This window comes from Chenopodium quinoa, unplaced genomic scaffold, assembly GCF_001683475.1.
Source record: "Chenopodium quinoa cultivar QQ74 unplaced genomic scaffold, ASM168347v1, whole genome shotgun sequence".
Lineage (NCBI taxonomy): Eukaryota > Viridiplantae > Streptophyta > Magnoliopsida > Caryophyllales > Amaranthaceae > Chenopodium > Chenopodium quinoa.
In genome coordinates this window covers 6,843,640-6,871,579 of record NW_018743920.1, presented here as the reverse complement: position 1 = coordinate 6,871,579, position 27,940 = coordinate 6,843,640, and the positions used below count along the sequence as shown (strand labels likewise).

At 40.6% G+C, this 27,940-nt stretch overlaps 1 protein-coding gene across 1 annotated transcript; it reads left to right on the top strand.

The window, feature by feature from the left end:
* The first annotated feature begins 185 nt into the window (after positions 1-185).
* LOC110688242 (gibberellin 2-beta-dioxygenase 8-like) lies at positions 186-27,913 on the top strand. The gene is made up of 3 exons (XM_021864964.1): positions 186-906; positions 2,456-2,777; positions 27,385-27,913. The coding sequence occupies exons 1-3, from the start codon at positions 410-412 to the stop codon at positions 27,613-27,615; spliced, it is 1,050 nt and encodes a 349-aa protein (XP_021720656.1). The 5' UTR covers positions 186-409; the 3' UTR covers positions 27,616-27,913.
* Positions 27,914-27,940: the final 27 nt, after the last annotated feature.

Sequence of the window (27,940 nt, the reverse complement as noted above, 5' to 3'; positions counted from 1 at the left end):
TACATACCCACATACTCAACTCCATTACTTAATTTGTGAGCCAAACTACTTAAAAAGCTAGTTAATGTGTTGAAAAAAACGAGTATTGGCACATTGAATTCATGTAAATCTCATCTCAAAAGATCAACATAACATTGTTAGGTTCCAAAAGCCTTATTGGGGGACCCACCTTAATCTCATGTCCCTATCTCTCTATCCATGGACCCAAACATTATTGCTGCCTCTTCTACCTCTGATATTCAATCCCTCTCAAATACACAACTTTGACATTATTTTCCAACTTGTTTTAAGTCTGTCAAATAATAACCAACACTTTACACCATCACCATAGCAACAAACAGTGAAATTCCACAGCAATCAAACCCAAACACACCCAATCTTTCTTCATAATATTCCCTCAAAATTAGTCATGTCAGAATCCAATATTATTGGATCATACCCACCTATATTCCGCTCATCATCCAATGACACGACTCAAAAACTCGACCTGAAAGACAGACAGGTTGTAGTAGGGGCAGGGACCTTGGACCTCCCACATCCGTCCCTGCCCCTACCCCTGCCCGTAATCGATATGCAGTGTTTGAATTTTGAAAAACTTGACATAGCATGTAGGGAATGGGGAATATTTAGATTGGAAAATCATGGGGTTCCAAGTAATCTTCTAAGGCAACTAAAGGAGCATGCCAAAACATTATTTGAGCTACCCTTTGAAACCAAACAAGGCCTTGATAAAAACTGCCCTATAAAATACTTTTGGGGTACTCCTGCCCTTACTTCTTCAGGAGTTCCCGTTCCAAGAACAACTGATGCCCTTAATATGGATTGGGTTGAAGGTCTTAATTTTCCTGTTAATCAACTTCATCAACATCAACACTTTCATCATAATCCTTTGATCAATGATTTCAGGTTCGTATATTAGTAATATCTTAATCCTTTTTCTTAAATATTCTTTTACATATATCTCCCTTCTATTAAGGGTTGAATTAATAATATTTTAATCATAGATGTATAATCATCTTATTATTATATCATGTTATGTTAATAATACGTTAATCTGCACGTATATGTCCACCATATTTGCTTACAACTTTGTCACCTACTACAATTTTTATTTCTTTGGTCATTTGTTTTAACTAGCTATTAAGTATATTATATAGTCAATTAGCTAAACATTAGGTAGACTCTTACATCCTTATTAGTGTTATTAATTACTACATCTTTGTAATAAATAAAGAGGTAAGGAATTCATGACAAAATAATCTTATTTATCTATTACATATATCATAATTTTAATATTACTCAATGTATTGTAGTTCAAAATTAGTATTTTGAAAGGAACATATATAGTCATAAAGATGTTATATGAGGTTGTGCATACATCGGATCTGATCAGATCAACTTGAATTGATACTCATGTAAATTACTGGAGATAGATGTATATGGCACCAATAAGTTAAGAGGTTCTTAATCATATTTTCCATCACAATCCTTTATGAAAAACTAATTAATTTTCAAGTTTGGTGATATGGAAATATCTCGTACATTATACTATGAACATCAGGTTTTGATCTCGGCCCATACGAAAATGAGTGGTCTTTATGTCTTCACATATAACAAACGTGGGTGATAAAACTTCATAAATAATTATAATTGATGAGATATAACACAAAACGTGAATCGTTAAACCACTAACTCTATTAGTGATAATGTGAATCGGATAAAAGATGGTTAAGATCGAATACATTGTAAAATTAGAGCATTGGTAAAACAATAGAACCAAGTAGGCTAGCTTGGCTTAATTTTAGTTACTGTACTTAACATGATGAGTCTATTGGACCATGTCGGTAACTACATTTGCGGTGGGGCCTAAAATTTTCAACTATGAATATGGAAGTTAACTAAATCTTACGAGTAGACATTAAAAGCTTTTATTATTGCAAATTGCAAGTGGACACTTGCAAAGTTACAAATAGACTAGACTTGTAGTACTGTACTGTCTAGGGCTCTAGGCCTCGTGTCGAAAGAAGGTTTGTGGCCTTGACATCCAATCTTGAATTATTATCTTATTATTAGATGCCTCAATTTGAAAATTTAGTATAGCTGGATGGCTAGTCAGGACTTTGATATAAGTATATATGTTGTATACTATACTTGTTAAAAACATGTTAAATTGAATGGTATTAGGTAGAATTCGACTAAATAAAGTTGAGTTTAATTTTTGATTCAGAGTACTTATTAAATTTAAGTCATTTTTGTCATAAGCAGCCAAGTAGGATCATTAGACTTGCCATATAGAAGTGATCTTGTTATCCATGCATATCAATTTTCTATTTGTACAAATTCAATTTATATATCATGTAGCGTTGCAAATGTACATGACTTGACATCATACAATTAATCATGTCGTACTCTCTTCTAACCAACTCTTAATTTACCAATGTTTGTATGGCACCAGGAAATTATTGGAGGATTATAGAGGACATCTAACTAGAATCGCCTCGACAATATTTGAAGCCATAATAGAAAACCTCAAACTCGATTTACAAGTACTTCAATCATGTTTAGATGAATCAACGGGAATAATCCGAGTTTATCGTTACCCTCGACGTACCATTACCGAGCATGTTAGGGGTTTGCATGAGCACACAGACAGTTCTATTATCTCAATATTGAGCGAAGATCAAGTGGGTGGCCTTCAATTTTTCAAGGATGACCAGTGGTTCAAAGTGACGCCTATCCCTAGCACATTGGTTGTTAATCTCGGAGACATGATGCAGGTACAATAACTTAATTTTACACCTTTTCTTATTTTACTTTTATTTCCGTTTGGTATGTTAAGGATGTTCCTTTGTTCAAATAAATTCTTTTTTTTTTTTTTCGGTGAGATCAAATAAATTCTTTAAAGACACTGCTATCAATCTAAAGATGTAAAAAAACTAAGCTGACCTGAGTAGACTTGCCTAATCAAGAAATGATTCAATATAGAATTTGATATGCATGGGCACATTTAACACCAATCCCAACTAACGCTGACCCGATTCATACCTAGTGACCCAAATTCACCAACTACTTCGTGTCACGTGCAAAGTGCACTTTATATATATATATATATATATATATATATATATATATATATATATATATATATATATATATATATATATATATATATATATATATATATATATATATATATATATATATATTTTTTTTTTTTTTTTTTTTTTTGTAAAGGTAAGATAAAAAAAATTAAGATGCCCTCTTCATGAGGGGTAGAAGTACTCCGAACCAGAGTAGTAGAGTTGATCAAGTTTAATGTATCATGGGATTTGGGCTATCATTTTCATTCTTTGGGATGCGACTTTGCCTAAATAGCATCGTGTGACCATTTTGGTACAATTACATAGAAAATGTCAAAATGAGGCCCAACTCCAAAAATATAGTATACCTTTAATTATCAATAGCCAATAGGCAATAATATAAAATTTTTGATATTCCGATACGAAGTATCATATATATTGAGATAAATCTAAAATTTTATGGGACATTTTTTTTCTTTAAGCATAGATGATGGATCACAAAATGAAAGTCAAATTACATATCTTATATGAAATATAAATAGTCCTGGAAAATGGGTCGTTCGGGTCGGGTACGGGTCGGGTCGGGCAGGGGTCGGGTCAATTTCGAGTCGGGTCGGGTCATTTTGGGTTTTAGGTATAGGTCGGGTCATTTTCGGGTCAAGTATATTCGGGTCGGATCATGTTCGGGTTGTTCCATTTAGTGGATCTAGCTTAAATCAATAATTTTATATTTTATTATTGTTATATTAAGAACTATCAATTCGGTTTATGAGCGTGGCTACAGTTGAAGATGAACAATTTAAATTATTTTTGGCACCAGACATTTTTATTTCAATTTAAGGGCTATCCCACTGATATTGTCCTATCTGTTAGATACAGAAACGAGACATCCTATAGCAGATTCTAGAGAAATAACTAGTTGATAGGGCTACTATCAGAGACCCGCTTCTTTCTCTAAAGGGTACGGTTTGGTGAAGATATCCACCAATTGCACCTCTGTAGGAACATAAGAAGGAAGAATAGTACCATCCTGAATAGCATCACGAACAAACGATCCGTCTGGTTCGAACTGACATAGGTGAATCGGACCTACACCTACCTTACGCCAACAAGGGATCGCTTTGGTTACGCAGTTCGGGTGACAACTCATCCCTACATCTGCGGGTCGTTCGACCATACCAGTAAAGAGTTTCAATACCAATAGCCGCTCCCGCACCCATTACTTTTACACCTTTTAACCATTAAGCGTAAAACCTCGAAATACGAATGAAATAAAAAAGGCGATGATGATGATTTTGAATTCAATAGTCTACAAGCCCGCCTCTGAGAGCGAAGTTGGAAGAATCTCTGTTGCCGTATCCGATGATGCTAGCGCAGTCAGAAGAATGGATCAAGTGGGAATTGATTCGTTTAAGTTTCCGAAGTAAGTTCGCCTAGTTTTAGGTATCATCACTCTTATCGTCACCGTCCTCTGCCTTATATCATATCAGCTTTCTTCTATTGATTGACCTTATGTAATATGGGATGTGAGAAGAAGATTGGCTGCCTGTTGAGTGTAGTAGAAATTCTGGACGTAGTTATCTACATACTCTTTCAGTAATGCAATGAATGAGGACTGTTCATCATGAGACAATGAGGACCCTACATGGACTTCTTTTACATCACTATCTGACTCTATATTTACAATGACTAACTCTTCTACTGGAGACATGCATGTCCTAGGTGCATCAGACAATTCATCATCAGATAATGCAGAATGTTCAGGTTCAATGTTTTGAATGAAAATAGGTTCTAGTGTTAGATCAGGATTGGAAGTTTCTGAATCAGAGATATCGGATTCAGTATGCAATGAGGAGAGGCTGGATGACGGATTTATTTATCGGTATCGTATCCATCGAATGAGTTAGAGGAATGGTTTAGAGAGGTGGGAAAGATTTTTGGGCGGTTTCCGAGGAATAATTAAAAATTCAAGGATCCGTTATCCATCTTGCACTCCACGCTCCAATCATGGGAAACGTGGTCCGAGGGAGGTATCATTAAGGCTGTCGGATCGAAACCTCGCTCTTCGGGATCGGCAAACTGAAACATCTTGCGGAGAACACCATAACATAAGTGCTTCACCCAATCTTCGTCTTCTGCGGGAACTTCCCGTTTTTCCTTAAACCAGGTCTTGATCAATTCCGGATCTCTTGCTTCAGCAAAGAAAATCTCCAACCCAGGTCTTCGAACCTTGGTCTGTGGGTCACACCATGGTTTCGGGAACTCGTAGTAAAGTTCCTCATCTCCTTGCAACACAAACTGACCGTTGAGTGTTAAAGGAAACTTCTTCAGGGGTAAATGATCCTTATTGACCCTATATTATATCCCAAACTTTCTAAAGAACGCTGGATTGGAGCCTTCTCTCTGTTCCTTCTTCAAGCTGAGTAGCCAAATACCTTGGGTGAAAGCTTAAGTGTTGGAGCAAAGCAAAGCCCCGATCGATCTAAAAGATTATAGGGACTCCCTGCATCGAGCTTCTTGCCCAACCCCATTCCTAAACTACCTTCACGCATAGGTCCTTCCGGGGATGCTGCCTAGCAGCTTATCGACAGAGGGATTAGGAATAGAAGGACCTAGCACTATCATAGGAGTAAGTTTACTCTCAATGTAAGAACTCTCACTAGAGAGGCTTGCTTACCTTATGACTTCAACTGGGAGGGCAGCGGGAAAGCTACTCCAAGTAAATTGACTAGCCTACGCTAAAGAACCTCTTCGCTTTGCTTTGTTTGAGTCACTTCGTCCCGAAAGCTTTCGTGTGAAGAGTAAAGGTCAAGCTAGAAAGCCGGGTTCTTTCACCAATCCATCGAGTGTAATTCCTACTATTGGGAGTTCTGCATTAAAGTAGAAGCTAGCAAAGCAAGTCAGGGAAGCTAATTGCGACAGTTAAGCTATTTCAAGTTTGTAATATTTTGAAAGCTATCCTGTTACAGATTCTGTTAGCAAGCCAGTTCCATTATTGATATTGATTGACAGAGAGCAAAGAACTAACCGGTGTTAGCAGTCTTTCCGGTCTTGCGCACTTCTCACTGTACATGCCAGTCTTGAATGTCAGGAAAAAAATGCTTTTTAGGAAGAGTGAATAGCACTTCCCGGTCAGTTTCCTTTCTTGCTTACCGGCATAGCTCTGCAGAACCAATAGGTTTCCATTCTCCTAATTCAGCCTATAGACTTTGGTTTAGGTTCAATCCAAGACCAGGAAAACAACGAAGCCCAATGCCAAGCAAAGCCCTAGACTACAAGTGAAGAAATTGGGTTCAACTAAGCCCTTAACCCAACATGAGGTGGAGCCTTAACCCGACACAAGAGGGACCTATTAGGATAGTGGGCTTAGAGCAAGACCCATCAGTGGATAAGATCACAACAAGAGGTGTACACGTTAGGCCTCACTCAAGGTAATGGGCCAACCCTAACGAGTCCAAACAAATTTTATCTTATTGTATGACAAAACCACAGATTGGGCTTAATATTCAAGGCCTAGAAAAGAAGATGGGGTGAATCCGGAAAGCCTTACCGCTCTTATTCCGCAGCCTTTAGCACATAGCAGTCGACGCAGAAGAGAGCATCCCTACAAAATAGTCAACCTTCCTTCCAAAAGCTTCGCTTAAGTGACTACATACCTGTGATGTTAGTATTCGTATTACATACACTGATGTAAGTGGAATCAATCACCTAAATGACATGATTCAACTGCCAGTGAGATTAGGAGCTTCCTGAGAAGAGTAAGTTGAATCAGCAAAATTGGATGATTCAACAACTGATGAATTGTTTGTTGAATCCCGCAAAGATTCGCGCTCGCTCTAAAAAATCGACTATCCACAGTATAAATAGAGAATCAACAAGAACTGCCATTTGCCATAAAACTAAGCGGTCAGTATACCCGAGATCCTTTCATTCCAAGTTGCCATCATCTTGTTGTTCTTTTTTATGCTCTCTGGTACATTAGCCTCTAAGGCTGTTTTCAACCTCTCTTTTGATATTACCTTACTGGTAGTGAAAGGTTCATTAGAACTATGTTCAAAAACATTCATATAGATGAACTCGTTGATGATTGAAAGTGGAGGGCCCATGTTACGAAAGACGCCGTAATAAATCTTTGGTAACATATAGCTATATTCAGCTGTTGTTATAAAGTTATCGTGAACTGTGTATATAGGAGCATCTTTTAGAAGACGCATCCCGTCTACTACACTCATTGCAATATGGGCATCCTTTTTATTTGATGAATGAAGTTTAAAAGGGTAGAGATTTCAGTCTTCTTACGATCTCTCTTAGAAGAAGAAACTCTGAGAGTAACCCGACGCCTCTTCTTCTTCTGATTAGGAAGATCATAAATACTTATCTGTATTGGTTCCAAAACCATATAATCTTGTACCGTGGTTAAGTAAGGTATCAAGATGATGAAGTGAGTTAGTCGCACTGCAACTGGATCTAGCGATTCTTACAAAGAAGTAGTACTTCCCAGGAGGAGTACCTCGGATCCCTCTGCTTCTCTCGTAATGGCTACTTGATCTATCAGAGAGAGACGTTCCTAGTCACTCTGGCCGCTCTTTAACCTCTATTCTCTTGGGAAAGCAATTCTAACAATCGAGCTCAGTGAGGGCTCAGGGTATTATCTCGGCAAAGAAACAGTCCATCCCTTGACCTTCAACCTTTCTGCAGCCAGGAAATAACCTGATCTTTGATTCTAAGGATTTCTAAGATAAGACCATGGGAAAAAAGAAAGGCTCTAAGTCCTTTTATCTCCCTAGATGGGGCATTAAAGGTCTTAGCACTTTCCCTCTTACCTTCGTCACCTTGCCTTGGATCCTTATTCGCTCTTGGGATAGGAATGAAGCCAGTGTCCCTTCCAGTCCGATCAAGAGTTACGATATCCACGTGCACGTGAAAAGGACACTGTGAGGACAGAAGGAGCTGCTATTGAATGCAAAGTAACTGTCATGCTTATCCGGTCTTAGCATCTTAGCATACGGCATTACCTCCAGGCGGAAGCCGGACTCCTCTTGAAGAATCAGCTCAACTTAAAAACAGTTTCGGGACTTGTCCAACAGCGAGTCCCGAAGGTGGGGACTGATTATGAGATCATCAGTGATATAAAAATAGAACTGGGTCCGGATCATCCCCTCGTCTAGTTTGTTCAAAAAGAATCATTAATCATATAATATATATAAGATATAAGAGGGGAAGAATCGACAAAGAATGACGAACATAAAACCGTGAATAAAAAAGCGTTAGGAGAATGATCGACTCTGTTATGTTAGAAGGTGCAAAATCAACGGGTGCCGGAGCTGCTTCCAATTGCTCGGAAATTCTCAGTTATATGGGGGGCTTAGATAGTGAGCAAAAACAATTGATCAAGAAATTGGTCAACTTTCACATGAAAGTTGGTAAAAGAACGAAGGTTCGTGCTATTGTTTATAAAAATTTTCATTGCCTAGCTCGAACTGAAGGCGATGTAATCAAACTTATGGTTGACGCCGTAGAGAATATAAAGCCTATATGCAAAGTAGAAAAAGTAAGAGTAGCAGGTACTATTTATGATGTCCCCGGGATTGTAGCCAGGGATCGTCAACAAACCTTAGCTATTCGTTGGATCCTTGAAGCAACTTTCAAACGACGTATATCCTACAGGATAAGCTTAGAGAAATGTTCATTTGATGAGATACTGGATGCTTACCGAAAGAGGGGAATTTCGCGTAAGAAAAGGGAGAATCTTCATGGACTGGCTTCCGCCAATCGAAGTTTCGCGCATTTCAGATGGTGGTAAAGTCAAACTACATAAGGAGCTCTTCCTCATTCAGTCAGATTATTCAGTAAGATATGCTTTGACCATTTTGCTTTTTGTATGAATATTTATATAGAAAGAATTCCTTATACTCTTTTCTTCATTGGGTTGGAGGAATCCATAGGAAAAAAATGACCTTATGTATGAAAGTTTTTTCCAGAGTTAGATGTGGCCTCTCATTCCTTAGGGAGTGAGAGGGTAAGGGAGAGAGGGTGGGTGGCCCCTTACGCGCTTTTTTAGTAGGAGTTCAATGTAGTCGGATGGAACGGAAGCGTATATAGGAAACGAATCGGGCATCTATGGAAAGAATAAACCTTCTGCGTTGTCTAGTAAGCTGCCATTTTCATATAAAAAAAAGAAAAAAAATGGAATAGGGAATCACTCGGAGTCTGAATAAGATCAGCAGGAAACGCAATGATAGGGCGCCTCAAACAGAGGCAGTGTTGTAGAAAAAAGATCTTTTTTCTTTTTCAGTTAGTACAAATTCGGTCGATATCGACAATCCAGTTTCGCGGGAAGGAGGCCTAGAAAAGGTCAACATGCAAATAAAAAAAAACCTGCCTTTTTCTTTGTGTTTTGGCCTCCAAACAAAGTTCTTATCACCATCGGGCTTATCCCTTTGTATTTGATTAGCAGCAATGAGATAGGTTGATTTTGACTCAAAGTTACCATATGCATCCAGGCCTACCTATCAGGTTTGTGAAAGGCTAACAAGCAAAGCATATCTTTTGAATAAGGATGCTTTTTCCACTGTTCGTGTAGACTTCCTTGTGGTTCCATCAAACTGAACTGGGTCTAAGGCTATAATCTCTTCAATTCAACGGTTGAACTCAAGGCTCAATAGCCCTTTTTTGGTCTTTTAAGCAGGGTTGAATTCATCTGTTGAGAGAACCCGTTGTGGAATTCGCTTCTAGTCTTTTTCCACTTCCAAACCTATCCAAGGATTCGGCCTCAAGCGCTTATTCTTAGGCCTATGACATCTTACTTAGGTAGCAGCAATACAATACCGATGAAATGCAGGACCGAAGGTATTAACAGACGGAAAACTTTAAAATTCTGCTAGCTTCTCCGCAAAGACTTCCATCTGCCGAAAGACGTGGATTCAGCATCCAATCCATATCAAAAGTCCGGTTGATCCAGCTATTGAACACTCTATCAAGCTTTTCTCGTACTTGCGCGAATGCAAGCTTGATCGGGGAATCCGTGGCGTGGTAGCTTCTTTCTGTTCCAAAGCAGCTGCTCATGAATGTGAATGAGTTTGATAAGAGAAAGAGTAGACGTCGAATTGAGATTTTATGCCTATATCCCCCGATCGGGCTTAGATTAGAGCATTTCATTTCACCCGTCCTGGTCGAGAAGAAATGCGAAAGGAAAGGAAGGAGGCGCTACTTAAAGAAAATCCCTAGCCACTCTGTTAAATGAAGGCTTATTTGCAGGGCCAAAATAAAAGATACCGAGGATTCTCCTCTGCAACTACAAGGGCAATAGACGAGTTTTTTATTAAGCCCTGTCTCACTTCCTCTTTTATTATGTCCCTTCTATCTGCGTGATGTTATCGAAATCGAATTCCTTACGGTGCTTATCCCCTGTTCCTGATTTTGGCGAGACTGTTTTGTTCCAAACCTGGCGGCTCTGACTAGACCTTCTGGTTCGCCTGTCCTGAATAGAATCAGGGGAGGGGGAAGGCCTTGGATCTTGATTCTGGTATTTGAGCCCTATCCGCAGTCTTTCCACTGGGGGGAGTACCCCCCCTCGTTGTTCTTCTTGTTCTATGAGGAGCGCTCACGTAGCTAATCGGTAAAGGCAGCGACTATCTCTACAGATATGATAAAAAGCGGCTAGACGTCAGTCTCTACTGATTCCTTATTCTTAGGCGTCTGGTAGTGTGTGAGAGATTTCCTTTGTGCATAGGTGCGGGGTATCAAATCTCTTAATGTTACAAGGTGCTCTAAGGGATTAAGTCAGTGAAGTGTCATTCCTCGTTAGGACAACCAACCTTATTTCTTTCTCTGGTTTTAAGAGTTAGTGGGTTAAAGAGCCTTTTTCCGCCTTTCGTCTTTCCAGTCAAGCTGTGGTTCCTGCTCTTGCCTCTCATGAATCTCCTCGACCATTCGGGAATGAGTGAGCTTTTGTATCAGTACTGAAGAATCCGATTATCGACTCGACAGCTATTGAATCTAAGCCAATTGAATCAGCAACCGCTGGTACAGTAAGCGGTGTTCAAATAGCCGTTGTTGGGATCTTCTCCGCTGCTAGCTGTTCTTCTTACTAGAAGGGCCGATTGATTGACCGAGATGGGAATCAATGCCTAGTTCCGGGTTCGGACATGAATTCTAACTATACAGATTGTATAAGTTAAGGTTCAAGTCAAGGGATTGGATAATGGATCTAGCTTGTGCATCTTTTCGTTCATAGTAGGATATAGCCCGTCCCCTTTCTTTGGCCTATGACCTTTTGCTTCTGTTAATGAGATCATTGGAAAATCTATTATATAAGATTTCATTCAACGAGTCCCTCTAAACTTTTCCTTGGCAGCTGCTCTCGCTTCGTGGCTTGCAGGGCCTGAATCGAATGCTCGAATGTACTTGCTTTTCTTTGTTGAACCTTCTACGGTCTACCTTCTTTCTCAATATCCAAATTCTAGCGTTCGTTAGCAGAAGTAGAGATAGGGGGAATTTCTCTTTTTCTGTGAAAATGACAGAAGCCACTATAAAGGGAAGAAGCTAATCCTGCCCCTTTACCCGCGAAGCGCTACGCTCCTGCTTACGAAAAACGACTTTCCAAGCGAACTACTGAAGACAGACTACTCTACTGAGAGTGGGAATAAAGCTCCAGTCCTTAGCCCTGAACTCCTTCAATATCGCACCTACTACCAAAGAAGCTGAGCCTACTTTACGCACTTCCACACAAAGCAGGCAAGGCCAACTACACAAGCAAGAAGGCATCGCCTGCGGCTTCCAAGACAAGCAAAAGACGAAGAATTACTATACCTTACCTCCTGAACCGACAAAGGGTTTTCCTAAATTCATTTTTTAGAACGAGAAAGAAGAGGGTCCATTGCTGCCTTACCTTGCTTTGCTTGAACTGTCTTAAAGGAAGTCTTCCACTCAGTGAGTCACTTCGTACCTTTGCTAGATTTTTTCTGTCTTTCGGTTGTTTTACTTTCACGTAGGTGGGACAGCGCGGATGGATTAAGAAGAAGAAATTCTTTACAACAATCAATATAAAGTATAGTAAGCCCCCTCTATCTTCTCGACTGTGATCTCTTGTTCGGCATTGATGACAAATTCTAGCGAAAAAACCTCTGGCTTGAGTCTTGTTCTTGAAGTTGTAAGGGATTTAGCTACCTTAGATAGATGCCAGGATAAGGATTCGCGGTGGATATTGAATCCGAGGAAGGAGGATAGACAAGTAAGGCACTACATGTTCACCGAGCCAAAGTGATACCATGAGACCTACACCAAACTTTTCCTGCTCCGGTTTCATGGTAAGAAACTTACTCAAGCTAGCAGCGGATACCATGGATATGCAGGTAGACGTCTTGTTCGATTACAGCTGGTATAAGGGTCAGTCATAGATTCTGTCCTATGATAACCAAGGTAAATAGGAGTGAAAACTTATGTCTCTTCTTTACTGAGGCTACAGTCTCAGTAGTCACGAAGCCAGTTCCGGCTTGCTCCGCACAGACTACACAAGCCTTGCTCGAACGAATCAAAGAATTTCTCAGGAGATGATCCACTTTTTGGATTAAGACAAGGAAAGTCTAATTCACATTACTCGGCAATCTTCCCGTCAAGAAAGAAGACCGAACAATTTAATACAAAGAGTTCCGACCAAGACTGCTGAAAAAATATGGCTTGTCGCCAAGGGGTTCACTCTGAAAGAGGACATCGACTACACCTTTCTTTTCTTTTTTGAATACTTCACAGTCCGTTCACTATTGAAACTTCAAAGACATACTTCCAGAGCGCAATGACTTCACCTGCTTTTCATCGTAAGATGATGAGAGCGATGTAAAATAACGTAGAAAGAGAGAAAGTAAGTCTTCCCGACTATCGCAGTTAGGTTGCCAATTATTTGGTAAGGATACCTGAGTAAGAGGCTTGCTCTCAGCTCTAGCGACTGGTGCTGGTCTTGTAGTTTTCAATAAGCCTACAAGGTACTAATAATGATGATGCATCTGCTTGTACAAGATAGAAGCATTAAGCGACACGTTATTAGTGCCCTCGTGGCCGATTTGAGGACTGCAATGCCTCACGTCTAGAAAAGAGCATTCCGTGCGACTCGCTTCTAACTTAATTTAGGCGTTAGGGAGCAGACAAAGAAGGAATGTTGGTTCCTAGTGCTCATTGAGCCGGTACGGGGTTGCCAATGTTGCGTATGATTTGTAGACTTTCTACATCTCATCCAATTGTCACAGGTTCTAACTTGCGTCACAGGTTACGACCTGAGCATTGGCAGTTATACTGACCACGTTTGTAACCGCCTGTGATCAGGCACTTGTTCTGCTTTGATGTCTCATTGTAGGACTCTTGCCTTCAAAGGTGGGGTGGGCGCCTTGGAGATGGAAATCTCTCCAAGACACCTTATCTACTGACCATATTGTCTGTCAATCCTTGCAGTCATCAATACAGTTGGCAGTTTACAACTGCAGCTGTGCTTGGTGTTTTTCCTATTCACTTATGGGTGGAATGCAGTCGTACTGGACCAGGCATTGATAGGGGTGGCAATTCGGGTCAGCAGGTCGGGTTCGGGTCAGATTTCGGGTTATGCTTAGAAACTATTAAAAATAGTGTAAAACTTAATATTATTACAAAATATGAAATTTGGGTCAAATCGGGTCGAATTCGGGTTGTTCGGGTTCGGTTCAGGTCGGGTTCGGGTCTCTCTCAGTAACTTCGGGTCGGGTTCGGATCGGGTTTTCGTGTCGGGTCAGGGTTTGCCAGCCCTAGGCATTGATGAGATACTTATTGCTGCTGCTAGTGGAAAGGAAGCTAGTAGTGAAGTGATGAGTTATCATCTTTGGTTCTCGGTTTAGCCACGACTGGATTAGCCAGTCTCGTAAGTCAGCGCCCAACCGGGCACTCCCGCGAAAGCGGTCCGCAGGTGTGCAAAGCTGCCTACGATAACGTATTGTGAGTTAGTTGAACTCTCCAGTCTTTGGCATCATGTAGATTAGAGTGCGCACACAGGGTAAGCACTGCTGAGGCTAGCTAATATCGTACCTCGGTTTGCTATTAACCGATTTTCTCTGTTTGTGTTTATGTTGTGCGCTTCACGCTCTGCTAGCATAGAGTCGTTGTCTAACCTCCTTGGGAGAGAGTGATTCTCTCTTACCGCTTATTAGAACATAGGAGAAAATCACTATGCTGGCGTCATGAGTGGTAAGACAATCATACACATTCTGACCTGAAAACTCCTTCTAAGCCCGGCCTTAAGAAAGAATCAAAGGTGAAATCTCCTCTAACAAGTAAGTAATTTCATACCTCTCCTTTCTGGCTAGCTTTGGCTGGAGATCAATCAGATGTAATCACTGAGGTACGATGTTACTCTGCGCTTGCTACAAGTAAACTAAACTTCCAAAGCTTACGTTTGCTACAAGTCACTGAGCTCAAGCCTATAGATAACGAGCCTTTAGTTGCGGTACGAAGTTATCGACAGGGAGAGGAAGGGAAGGACTGTAACAGCTGTCGAATGAGACTTTTGAGTACCTGTAAAGGAGAATTAAGGTTTGAAGACGCTCGACCATAGGGAGAGGAGCGGTAGGAACCACTCGCATATAGTAATTAAAGGAGAGGAATAAGCAAGCCATTAGTAGGGAGTTTGGGTTCTCTCTTACATCTAACCTAGGCAAGTATCTTGGTGTTCCATTACTCCATGAGCGAGTTACCGAAATTCGAAATATATTGTTGATAGAGTTCGGGATAGATTGAGTGGATGGAAAATCAACCAGCTTTCCTTGGCGGGCCGAAATGACTGACTGAGTAAGGGTGATTCGGCCCTACCCACGTATACAATGCAAACGGTTAAGCTGCCAACATTGACTTGTGAAGAGATTGAAGCTCACAGTAGATCTTTTATCTAGGGGTCTACGAATGAGAAGAAGAAGCCCCATCTTGTTAAGTGGGAGCAGGTTTGCCAACCAAAGGTTAATGGGGGTTTAGGCATAGGGAGGATGAGTCAGAATAATGAAGCTTTTCTTATGAAGCTCGGGTGGGGAATATTTACTCTTCCTAATGCGCTATGGGTGAAGGTGTTACGTAGTAAATACATGAGAAAGAAGGTTAGTGTTCCTCAACCCGTGTCCAAAAGTAGTGATTCGCCTCTTTGGAAAGGAATTTTCAAGGTGTGGGATTATTAAATGCGCTGAAAGCGGTGACTCGACTGAAAGGATAGGGATGAAGTGGGTAATTGGCAATGGGCGGATTCTAAATTTATTGAAGGATTCATGGTGGATGGGAAAAACCCTTGATAAAGCTATAGCTGCAGTTCCTCAAGAGGACTTGTCAAGATGCATGGCTTATTGTGTTGATGAGAATGGGTGTTGGAAGTGGGATAAATTTCAGCATCTCTTACCAGTGGCATCGTGTCTTAAAATAGCGGGCATTAAGCCGCCTTCTATCTTATTCTTTCGAAGGCTAGTTAATAAACCAAACCCTGTTGACAGCGGATATGCGACATCCCATAGAAAGTTGGGATGAGCTGCCGGTCTCCATATTCATCACTTGGAGCTCGCACAATGGTGCGTAGCTTGCCCTTACGAAGAAGAGTAAGGGTATAAGATATTCTTTCCTAACCACCTAGTATTCAAACAAAGGGCTTGTTCTCTTTTCGACGGCAACTAACAATTGCATAAGAGAAGAATGCGGTTAACGTAGGTAGGATCAAGGCGGCGATCAATGCTATCCGACTGGAATGATCGAATCGATTCACTCTTGACTTGATCGAGATTGGGTTGGTGTTCAATGTACCCGGTACAAGATCGAAAAGAATGTCGATTCTTGATACATAATTTTTCGACAAAGGTCCCATCCTTCAATATCATGATTGGGTCAACCAGGCCAGATCATGAGTCAAAAAGAAAAACAACAAAAAAAGAAAATGCTACCTATAACAAAAACAAAAAAATTGGATCCATTTTTTCGTAGGTTTTGTTTATCCTTATCTCGAATTGGACTACCTTTTTTATTTGGCCTACTCTTTGATTGTATGGGCACCCCCCTTTTGAAGATAGGGCTAGCTCTGGGGGGTCGAGTCCTCGCCTGTACTTTCATTTTTTGGGGCCTCCCCGGGGGGCTTGCCTTGGCCATAGCTTGTTTTGCAAAGGCCCTCATTACGGGGGAAGTCCCCGAAATAGTAGGTCTTCGGATGATGCCCACTGGGGCGGATTCGGGTAACAGTGGCTCGGGGGATTAGGAAAAGTATCTCAACCTGTCGCCTGATTCAGAAGGTCAGGGCCAGGAAAATAGCGAAGCCGGGGGCCGCTTCTCGAAAAAGAGGGAGGAGCACTAATCCCAGAGAGGACGTCGGGCCTTCTTCGGTAAGGGGACGACTGGATTCGGTGAACGCTCCCAAAACCTCAACCTCATCCGGGTGGAGTGGCTCCTGGATTGAAAAGTGGTTAAATCTGGGGGACACTTCCTCGGCCCCGGGCGATGGTCAACAACCGCAGGGTGAGGTGGATCAACCAGCCGAGGTCATGGGGCCGGAAGCCCCTGATCCGATGTGATTGAAAAACCACATTGTGAAGGTTTTCTTTCAAATCAAAGGAAGGAAACCCCGGGAGGATGTGCTCCAGAAACTTTTTTACGATCTTAGGCTGGAAACGGCTTCTCCGCAAAAGCTGCAGCAGATCGTTCAAATTCTGGACCATCTCTTATCGGAGGAGGCCCTTCGGTCGAAGACTTCCAGGCTCGATATATAACTCTTGGTCCGCATTTCGGATTGGGAAAGGGGTCAGTGAGTTCTATATCGTTGTAGACATAGAAGACTCGGCCCAAGCAATGCCCAAAACTCCCATGCTTTCCGGATCATTGGTTAAGAACCAACCGGTGATTTATGTCTTCCTGAATTGGGAAAGAATAAGTCTTTCTTCATTTCTCGAGAGAGCGGAGCAGTCAAAGAATGAAAATACAAATGATTGTTCGAGAATGGCTATTCTTCACAATTGCTCCTTGTGATGCAGCGGAACCATGGCAATTAGGATTTCAAGACGCAGCAACACCTATGATGCAAGGAATAATAGACTTACATCATGATATCTTTTTCTTCCTCATTCTTATTTTGGTTTTCGTATCATGGATCTTGGTTCTCGCTTTATGGCATTTCCACTATAAAAAAAATCCAATCCCGCAAAGGATTGTTCATGGAACTACTATCGAGATTATTCGGACCATATTTCCCAGTATCATCCTGATGTTCATTGCTATGCCATCATTTGCTCTGTTATACTCAATGGACGAGGTAGTAGTAGATCCAGCCATTACTATCAAAGCTATTGGACATCAATGGTATCGGAGTGCGCCTCTTCACGAAGGTGATTTAAGTGCAACGAAATGCCTTAAAGTGGAATATAGTTCGCAAAGCATCTGGCTTACTGGCAATCTCCCATTCCCATCGTCGAGAGACTTTTCTAACTATAGCATGCCAGAAACGGGGAGTTGATTGAGGTGGTTAGACCTATACCCTGAAATGCTCTCAGCATAGGAGCCTATGGTTCCATTCTTGTTGTTTCTCGAGGTACACATCCCTCTTCTCGGTGTAGAGCGATATACGAGAAATAGATGCTCAGCCTGCAATGTCCGATAACGGCGCTGAAGTAGTTAATCTAGCGGCACCATAGCAATGGCATACAACTTTGGACCTAACGGCCGGCCCAGTAACCTTTCGGAATGGGGGATCCCTGCTGGGAACAACTACGGTAGTAGTTGCGGAACTACTTGGCCGGGAGAGGACAATAACCTTATTGCCTGCTCCTCTTTCTTCGCTTCGGGGACGGAGGTCCTACGGTAGGTAACAGCAGGCACAAGCAACTTGACCGAAGGGGACCAGCGCTTCTACTCTTCCACCGCACCGAGGAGCCGCTCGCAGCGAGAAGCAAGGGATGTCGTGAACGGTGGGAGGTCACAGAGAATTTACCTATTCATAGAGTGATCCTATGATCGATACAGGATATGTACTATCTTTTTTTTTCTATAGTTAAAAAAGAAGGGTGACTCAACTTCTCAGCTAGAGTTGGGGATGGGACCTGTTGGCATAATGCACGCTGGAACGTGAGAATTCGAGGTCTCATGAACGACTACTAAAAACCAACTTTGTTTTTGTTTTGTTCACGATATCCAGTCAGGCCTATGGATGGATCCTTTTAGATCTACGAGCTTTATGCCCCGGCCGTTCACATGAGCATAGAAAATCTATACTCGAGCGTTCAACTGGGCCCCTGACAGGATAGGTGAGGAATCACTCTGGATCTGATTTCTTAGAGCCTACAACTTTGCCGAGCCGACTAACATCCTTTTCCACTGCGCATTTATCGAACAAAGAAAACGACTATAAGATAGAATTCGCTTTTCGTGGTGAACAGGTCGTCCCATAGCTTCTGCCTGTCCTATGTGTGTGGAACCAGGCCTTTTTCGATTACAGCCTTCCCCTCGAATACATAGGGTAGGTAGGGCTGGGTAAGAAGGGGTCCCCTGTTGCCAATAAACTTTTCCCGGCCTTACTTTAAAAAAAGTAAGTAAGTCGACTTTCGTCGCCATAATTGTTCCAAGTAAGTGAATTGGCATTACCTTACTCTAAAGAGTAAGTCAATTTCATTGCCTTCGCCTCCGATTCCTCTTACTCATAAAGGGTCTTACGGTCGGGAGAACTACCTAAAACTAAAGAAAAATAGTGCTCTTTCTAAGAGTAGGCGTGGAGAGATTTTTGCGGGGAAACTTGCAAGTACAGTTTGGGGGGAGGCGGGCGTCGACCCAACCTTATGAGTATTCGACTATAACAGTTCCGATGAACAGTCACTCACTTTTGACAGTTATACGACTCCAGAAGATGATCCAGAATTGGGTCAATCACGTTTATTAGAAGTGGACAATAGAGTGGTTGTACCAGCCAAAACTCATATACGTATTATTGTAACATCTGCTGATGTACTTCATAGTTGGGTTGTACCTTCCTCAGGTGTCAAATGTGATGCTGTACCTGGTCGTTTAAATCAGACTTCTATTTTGGTACAACGAGATGGAGTTTACTATGGTCAGTGCAGTGAAATTTGTGGAACTAATCATGCATGCGTGCACCTGAAAACATAGGCCGACTGCTGAGCCCACTCTGGCTCAGCCGCACCACCCGGGGTGCAAGCCACCCGAAAAGCAAGCTTTTACAGCGAGCGGCTGGAGCAGTAGGGAGCCGAGGAGCAAGGCAGTAAATAAGATATAAAAAGGGGCCAGGCTCCCGGTGAAGCAGAGAAGACGGTTAGGATAACGAACTTGAAATGCGGAGCCCGAGCCGCCGGCGAGCGAGTGGTTAGTGGCCAATAGCGCCCTAGTTGACGGCATTCCTCTCTGCGGTTGGCACTTAAAAAACCACGGGGCACTCCATACCAGAGCAAGCAAGTCTTAGGTTAGGGATGAGACGCCCGCGCAAGGACCTCCATTCTCATTAGGAGATCGAAACAAGGACCTATGGAAGTCGGGGCTACCCCGTCCCCATGGACAACGCAACAGTGTCCTGAGGGAGGAGTTTAAAGGCCTTATAGTAGCACGGACTTCTTTTTCTTTCTAGATCATGCGAAGGGGGCCAGTCCAAGATCGTACTATTCCTCTACAAAGAGAACAAACGCTCTCAACGGCTAGGCGCCACTCTCTTTCTGAGTCATTCTAGCTTCTTCATGATTTCGTGCTGTGGTGAACAAACAAAACAAAAGAGGGCCGTTTCAGCGGAAGGAGAAGGACCTGCAACGGCTTCCGCCGCCTCTTTTTGTTCCTATAGCCGTCTGTTACGAGTCAGGAAAGCCTGGAATCCTCAATATATATAGAAGGGATCTCTCAAAATAGAAAAGGGCGGGCAGGGCTTCCGCAAGGGCCCCCCTCTTCCCGGTCAAGATAGATGGAAAGGAGCCCTAGAAAGTAAAGGCCATAACCAGCCTTATTATTTATGTACGTACACTTTATTTCACAGGGTGGGGCCGCCCTTCCTTCAGCTGGTTTTCTTCCAGAACCTTGTATAGGTTGGAGCTTTTCTAATAAAAAAGGGGGAAAGGTTTGGCACAAAGCTGCTCGCTTCCGAGAGGCGAGGGGAGCCTTACTTACAGGTTCCAAGCCTGGCGTGAAGCGAAGGGATTGGATTTCACCTATGATCTCAGATTAGTGGGCAACCATAGTTTCCTTTTTTCGTGGTGTTGTTGACGTTGTTGAAAGCGAATTTTTTAGTCGGATCTGCTTTTCGGAGCTGCTCCCAGCTCACACTATGATGGAGGAGGTGCCGTGAAGATCTAGGAGTGTGAGCAGTACGAGCTGAAAGGCTCCTATACTGTTTGGAGGGCAGGAGGCATAGATGCCAAACAAACCTGACCCCTATCTATCGTCGTGGAAGCTGTTTCTAGGAAAGATTATGGTTCTCGGGTATCTAATCAATTAATCCCCCAAACTGGAGAAGCTTAAGCGGAAATGAAAGAATAGGGTGAAGAAGAGAAGCCACTAAGAAGGCTTCGCTCGCTCGCTCGTTTAGTAGAAAGAAAGTAGAGTGCATAAGCTCCTTTAGAGATAGAGGCGAGTACTACACGAGCTCGTAAGTAAAGTACGGAACGAGCCTTGTCTACAAAGCAGAGCGACCTCGTCTTGCTTGCTTCTGGCGAAACTTCCTGCACTAGAGAATGGCCATTCCGGTATGGTAGGAAGACTGCTTTTTAGGCCGACCACTATATAGGAATAGGAGCGATAGCGAAGCCAAGCCGTATAAAGGCGAGCAACCCTTATAGCAATAGAAAACGGCCTACTTATAGCCTTGAGCTTTGTTACTAGTGGCAGTAATCATATAATATATATAAGATATAAGAGTTTTCGAAACGAAGACCTTCAAAAAAAAATATTGAACCGGGAAGAAAAGGGGGAAAAAGTAAAGCCTAAGCATATATGGCACGAAAAGGAAATCCGATTTCGGTAAGACTTGATCTGAATCGTAGTTCAGATTCCAGTTGGTTTAGTGATTATTATTTTGGTAAATTAGTATATCAAGATATCAATCTGAGATCTTATTTTGGTTCGATACGCCCACCTACGAGACTTACCTTTGGCTTTCGCCTCGGTAGGTGTATTATTATACATTTTCAAAAAAGAACATTCATTAATTTCTTTCTTCCTCGTCGACCACAACGACGGAAACAACGCAAAAAATCCAGACCCGGAAAGATGAAGAGCCGGTGGTGGGAATTTAAGAAAGTCGGGCCGATCGAGTGTCTTTATTCAAGCAAGGGTAGAAAAGAAGAACGAAACGAAGTGAGAGGCCGAAGGGCCGGGAAAAGAGTCGGGTCGATCAGGCTCGACGACCAGAAAAAGCAAAACGAAATCAGGGTTTGGCCAAAAAAGAAGCAACGCTATGGATACCATGACCGATCACCATCGATAAAAAAGAATCTTTCTAAATCACTTCGGGTCAGCGGGGCCTTCAAGCATCCGAAATACGCCGCGGTTGTAAATGACATAGCCTTTCTGATAGAAAATGATGATTCCTCAAAAAAAACAAAGTTATTCAAGTTCTTTTTCCCAAAGAAGTCCCGCTACGACGGCCCGACAAGTCATCCACTTAAAAGGACCCTCCCTGCAGCGCACCCTTCCTTTAATTATTCGGTCATGCAATACTTATTAAATACAAAGAAAAAAATGCATTTCGATCCCGTCCTAGTTCTCAATCATTTCGTGGCACCGGGCGTGGTTGAGCCATCCACGATGAAGAGAGCTAATACGCAGGGAAGAAGCTTAAATAAGAGAATACGTTCTCGCATCGCTTTTTTTGTGGAAAGCTCGACCAGCGAGAAAAAGTGTTTGGCCGAAGCCAAAAAGAGGTTGACCCACTTCATTCACCAAGCGAATGATCTTCGCTTCGCGGGAAGAAGAAAAACCACCATCTCGCTCTTTCCTTTCTTCAGTGCTACCTTTTTCTTTCCAAGGGATGGAGTTAGATTTTATAAGAACCTCTTTTTTAAAGATGCCCGGGAACAACTCCTAGGTCAATTAAGGAGAAAATGTTGGAACCTCATGGGTAAGGATAAGGTAATGAAATTGATAGAAAAATTCATAGATCTAGGTGGGATAAGAGAATTGATAAAGGGAATAGAGATGATGATAGAGATCATACTGAAAAACAGAAGAATTCCTTACGGGTATAACTCTTATTTGAACGAAGTGAAAAAAATGCGATCTTTGTTGTCTAATAGAACAAATACTAATACCTTAATTGAATCGGTCAAGATCAAATCTGTTTATCAAAGTGCTTCTCCGATTGCTCAAGACATATCTTTTCAACCGAAAAAGAAAAAGAGGATCATTTCGTTCTATTTTTAGTAAAATAGTGAAAAAGATTCCATTAGTAATGAAAAAGGGGGTAGAGGGGATCCGTATATGTTGTTCAGGTCGATTAGAAGGTGCAGAAATTGCTAGAACTGAATGCGGAAAGTATGGAAAAACATCTTGTAATGTATTACACCAGAAAATGGATTATGCTTCCGCGGAAGTATCTACTCGTTACGGAATCGTGGGTGTCAAAGTGTGGATTTCTTATAGTCAAAAAGAAAAAGGACGTGCTATATCCGAAACAAGAAAAATATAGTAAATCAAGTAAGAAAGATGTAGTAGAGGTTGCAAACCGGACGGTACACAACTTGGATTGCTCGTGTGTCCACGGGACAAATCCCATTTGAAATGGATGGTGTGAGTTTGTCAAATGCTCGACAAGCCCAACGTCTTAAGTGGTCGATGGAAAGAGATAAGGAAATAAATACGGCTCAAGACGAAGAAATAGCCCGGCAGAAGGCCGATCTTCGTTCTAAGATAGAGCCTCTTCTCATCATGGAGAGGGCCCGTCGTGACCTTTTGGCCAAATTTCCTCCCGAAGCCAGCGAGCAGTACGAGCTCGACCGGGAAAAACAAAGAAAAAGATTCGAAGGGGGGCGGGCGATAGCTCCTTTTAATCTTTTTCTTTGTTTTTAGGAGTTGGCAGGCTCCCGACCCGCAGATGTAGGGATGAGTTGTCACCCGAACTGCGTTACCAAAGCGACTCCTCTTGTCGGAAGATAGGAAAGATTCTTTTTCTGCCAGTTCGAGCCCGGCGAGTCGCTCCTTTCTCGTGTGGGCAGTCTTCAATGCGAGTTAAGCGTGGAATGTCGCCTAAAATGAAGTGACTCATGGGTGTGGGGCACAATCGTGTTTACAAGGAAGTAGTGCTTTTTTCTATTGTGTTATTCTATTGGTATTCTCTATCCCAGTGGCAACGAAAGCGGACTTTGAGTTGGTGCTACCTAAGGTGTCGCAAATGAGCTTCAGCGGATCCATCTTATAGCAAGCCAGTCACAGTTCCGGTCAGCTCAGTCACCTTCTCCTATTAAGCTTTCAGGCAAGTAGGCCACTATATATTATGTCATAATAGAAGAAAACTAATAGCTTTGAAACTCTCACGTAGTTCTGGTTGAATCAGTTTCCTTTGGTATATAGGATCAAGGCAGATTAAAGGAAGGAATTGATAGAGTCAGATTCATCTGCAGCTCCTTACTTATTCAAGTAAGTGAATAGGAATTACCTTTAATTTAATCAGTCTATTACTTCTGAGTAAGGCACTCTCCTAAAAAAAAAGTAAACAAGAGTTAACAGCAGGCACAATAGAAAGGCAGTTGGAAGCAGGCGATAGGCTTAGATCAGATGCAAGCAAGGAAAGCAGCCCATTAGAGGAAAGGAAAGGACGAAGAACATTGAAGTTGATTGCCACCTAGTTCGTGAGAAAAAAAGTGTCTGCAAGTGAAATATCTTGGATTGAGAGTCTGTAGTTGACTTTTGTTCTTCCTTTGTAGTTGCAGGTGGTTTGTTTTGCACTTAGGGATAGTCTTAGGTGGAGAAGTCTGATGTCTTTGTGTAAAGAATGATTTGGAAAGTTTCATTTTAATTGCTTATTCATCATGCAAGAATATTTCAGGTTGAGCTACATGATTCCAATTGCTAGCAATGAAACGTCTAATAGATGCAATTGTAGGAATCTCACCAACAATATACATTACCATTGATGTAACCCATTTGCTAGACATAGCCTCCAAATCCTCCTTTTGAAGTTGTGCAATCTTCCCCCCTTCCTTGACCATGGGGGCAACAAAGTCCAGAGAAGTACCTTTAGCAGCAAGACGAGACCCAGCAAAGAGACCAGCCCATGGATCAGAAGGCAAAGTTTCATTTGTTCCCTACGTCTCCAATCTCCTATTCACCATTCTAGTGTTCTGTGCTTCATGAACAGGAACAATAGGGGTATTGTTGGTCTGTGTACCCACATTAGCAAGAGCCCTAGTAATATCATCATTCAACGCTTGCATCCTTGTTGTGATAGAGCCGTTAGACCCATCCCCAGCCCCAGCTCCATTTGTTTTCTCAGAAATTGGAACAGAATTAACTGTTCCATTGGTCATTGTTCCTCCAGTTTCCAACTCTCCCATAGATAACCCAAGGGCTCGATTCAAAGCTAAAATGGGATTATGGACACTTATTGGAACCATACCTGCACTTGGATAGACCAAAGAAGAGTGCATCAATGGTTCATAAGGCACTTCAGGGCTTGGGGTTGTTGGTGCTTCCATTGTTCGATTCCTACCATTATGTCTTTCCATAGTCTGATTAACACTAGATTGAGAATTGTGAGCTTTTTTCTACAGTCTTCACCCAGGATCCACCCCTTAGACAAAGAGCATTCTGGTCAAAGCTAGCCTCAAAGCAACTTTGGTCGCTCTCTTGTCAGGAGCTAAGAGCGTCTCAATCTCTTGTTTTTACAAGAGTCGTAGGACATTAGTAAGATAGGGTATCTAGTTCATTCAAATGAGTTTGAACTCAATATCCATCGAAGCAATAACAAGAATCTTTCTAGTAGACCCTCTTTCACAATCCCTGGAGAGATAGTTCACGAATAGACCGAGGGATAAGTAATTCGACTCATTCACATCCAGATCATGAATGTTTGGAATCTATATTATGCAAGGAGACATTGCTTGGTCCTCTATTGTTTCTGGTGCTCAACTTACTGCTAAAGGTAGGCCTCTTCATTTTGTCTCCCCTGTTTTAAGAGATGGTAAGCCACATGCTAGTTTATTGAAGAATGAATTGGATTCAGCTGCTATGCCATGGATGAATTCTATTGTGCTTTATGTGGTTGGTGTTTTTCCTACTATTACTAAATATGCACCGTTATATTGCTCGTGATTGGAACTTTGTGAGTAAACCTACTGTGTTTTATCATGATGATGGCTACTTCCTGGTGAAGTTGAATTCTATGGAGGATAGGGAAGGGAACCAACACTCTTGTCATAAATAATTTAAGCCCATAGCTTAATTTCAATTCGGAACATTTCGAGTATTGGGTATGTTCGGGTCAATTTCGGGTATCGGGTTTGTTTGGGTCAAACAATTCGGGTCAATTTCGGGTCGGGTCAATTCGGGTGTCGGGTCAGGATCGAGTCAACTCTATTTTCGGGTCGGGTATGGGTCAGGTCGGGTCAATTTTGGGTCATTGAATTATATTTGGGTTAATTTCGGGTCATGGGTCGGGTCATTCGGGTCGAGTCATCGGATCTGGATCAGAATTGCCAGATCTAAATATAAATAAGGTTAAAGTCAAAATGTTAACTAATACAAGTACTTGTAATAATTTCGTAAATAAACAAAGGAAACATAGAAGTACAATTTGTCAATCGAGCCTTTTTTTATGCAATTTAAAGGAGTTTTTTAAGAAGTGTTTTTTTTTTCCGAGTATGATATCTTAGGTAAATTTAATTTTCTCCATCAATAATATAATATTAAAAGCGAATCTAACATGACACTTGTCATGTTCTGATTAAAAGTTTTCCCGCCACTTTTACCTTTTTTTTTTTAAATTACAAATTTTCATGAGTATTAATTTATATATCCCATTATTATTTAACTTTTAATTTGACAACTAAATACGAACGTATTCAATGAGAATATTTTAACATATCTTTTATATATTGTATAATAGATATTTAATAAACAAACATATATTACGTATAAGTTAATATATTATAATAATGTACTCCTATATTCCGTATCATTCTATGTCATTTTTTTTTTCCTACAATTAGGATTAACACTTTAGCCTTTATTGCATATTGTTGATTTATTTATAATAATAACACTACAATTTTATTTATATTTTTTTTAAAACAATAATAACACTACAATTCAATAACTATAAATATGTATATATATATATATAAAAAAATTGATTATTAATTGTGACAAAAAATTAGTCAATTAAATTTGTATAAAACATTTTTCCGATCAAATTAAGTATGCTATAAAATATTGTGCCGGTTAAAATATGTCATTAAAATAGGGACATATATAAGTACATTGCATGGGTTATAACTAACATAAAATTTCATTCTTATATAAAACCCTATAATTGTTTCAAAAAAAAAAGTATAAAACCCTATAATCATTAAAATTGCTTGTTTTTTTTAAAAAAAAAATGTTTAATGATCAATAATTTTTGATATCATTATAATATGAAATTTAAGTTAGTTTTTTTTTTTTTTGAAAAGAAGTTCAAGTATTTGTTTCAATTAAAAAAATATTTTTTTTAAAAAAAATTATTATTAAATTGATATTGTAGTTCATAATTAGGTTATGCACGATATTTAAATTAGTTACAAATATTTGGCCATATAGAATCTTGATAAATAAGGAAGAATTTTGCTAGTGTGATAAAAATGTAAATATTATGTCACTGACTTGACATATATTTGATGAATCCCCCTAATTTTCCTATATCAAGACAACTGTCAAATACTTCGTATTCTACTCGTAAAAGAATGGCGGTGAACCAAATAAATTCTATAATTCAGCCTTAATAATCGAGATTCGGGTAATTGATTTACTTTTTTTACCAATCAAATCAAACTGAATTTTTGAGATTAAACATACTCCAATAGTCCAATTGCTTAAAATCTTGTTTCTTTTACCGTTTTACCCCTGATAGGCTGATACTTGAAGTATAAATTTGAAACCGAAATCTCTATTACAGTATCCACTCGAATGTAAATACTGGTACTTTAATGGACGTACTATAATACTATTTTTATGAATTTGATTTGATGAATATAATACTCCGTACTATTTTTATGTAAATACATACTGGTACGTCTAACCAAATGACCACTTAAATTCGACAATCGATGAACATAATACTATTTTTATGAATTTGATTTGATGTTATAAATTGTAGGTTTTGAGTAATGACGGATACAAGAGCGTGAAGCACAAGGTGGAGCTAAACAAGAACAAGGAAAGAGTGTCAATATGCTATTTTGTGTTTCCAGAGAATAACACTTTGATAAATAGCTCAAATTACAAGCCTTTCACTTACAATGAATTTCGAGCTCAAGTTCAGCAAGATTTAAAATTACATGGTTGGAAAATTGGTCTCCAAAACTTCAAGCTTCAACAACTTTCTTAGTTGCTTAGTTTAGATTTTAAGAACAATACTAATTCAGTGTATGTACTATTTTGAGCAATACCACATACTTAGCTTTAGCCAAGAAAACAATGTCTTATACTCTTATAGTCCTGTGTTACCAAAAGTAGTATTAGTATTCTTCTTTTTTGTTTGAGGAGATAATACTCCGTACTTCCGCAGTATTCATCTTACTTCCATCATTAGTTTTGTTATTTCCAGGTGAATATAATGCAAGTGATTACTTATAATAAATAAATGTAAATATAAATAATACGGAGTACTTTTGTTGTGTCATAAATACCTGTAACGCCTTGATTTTTGCACT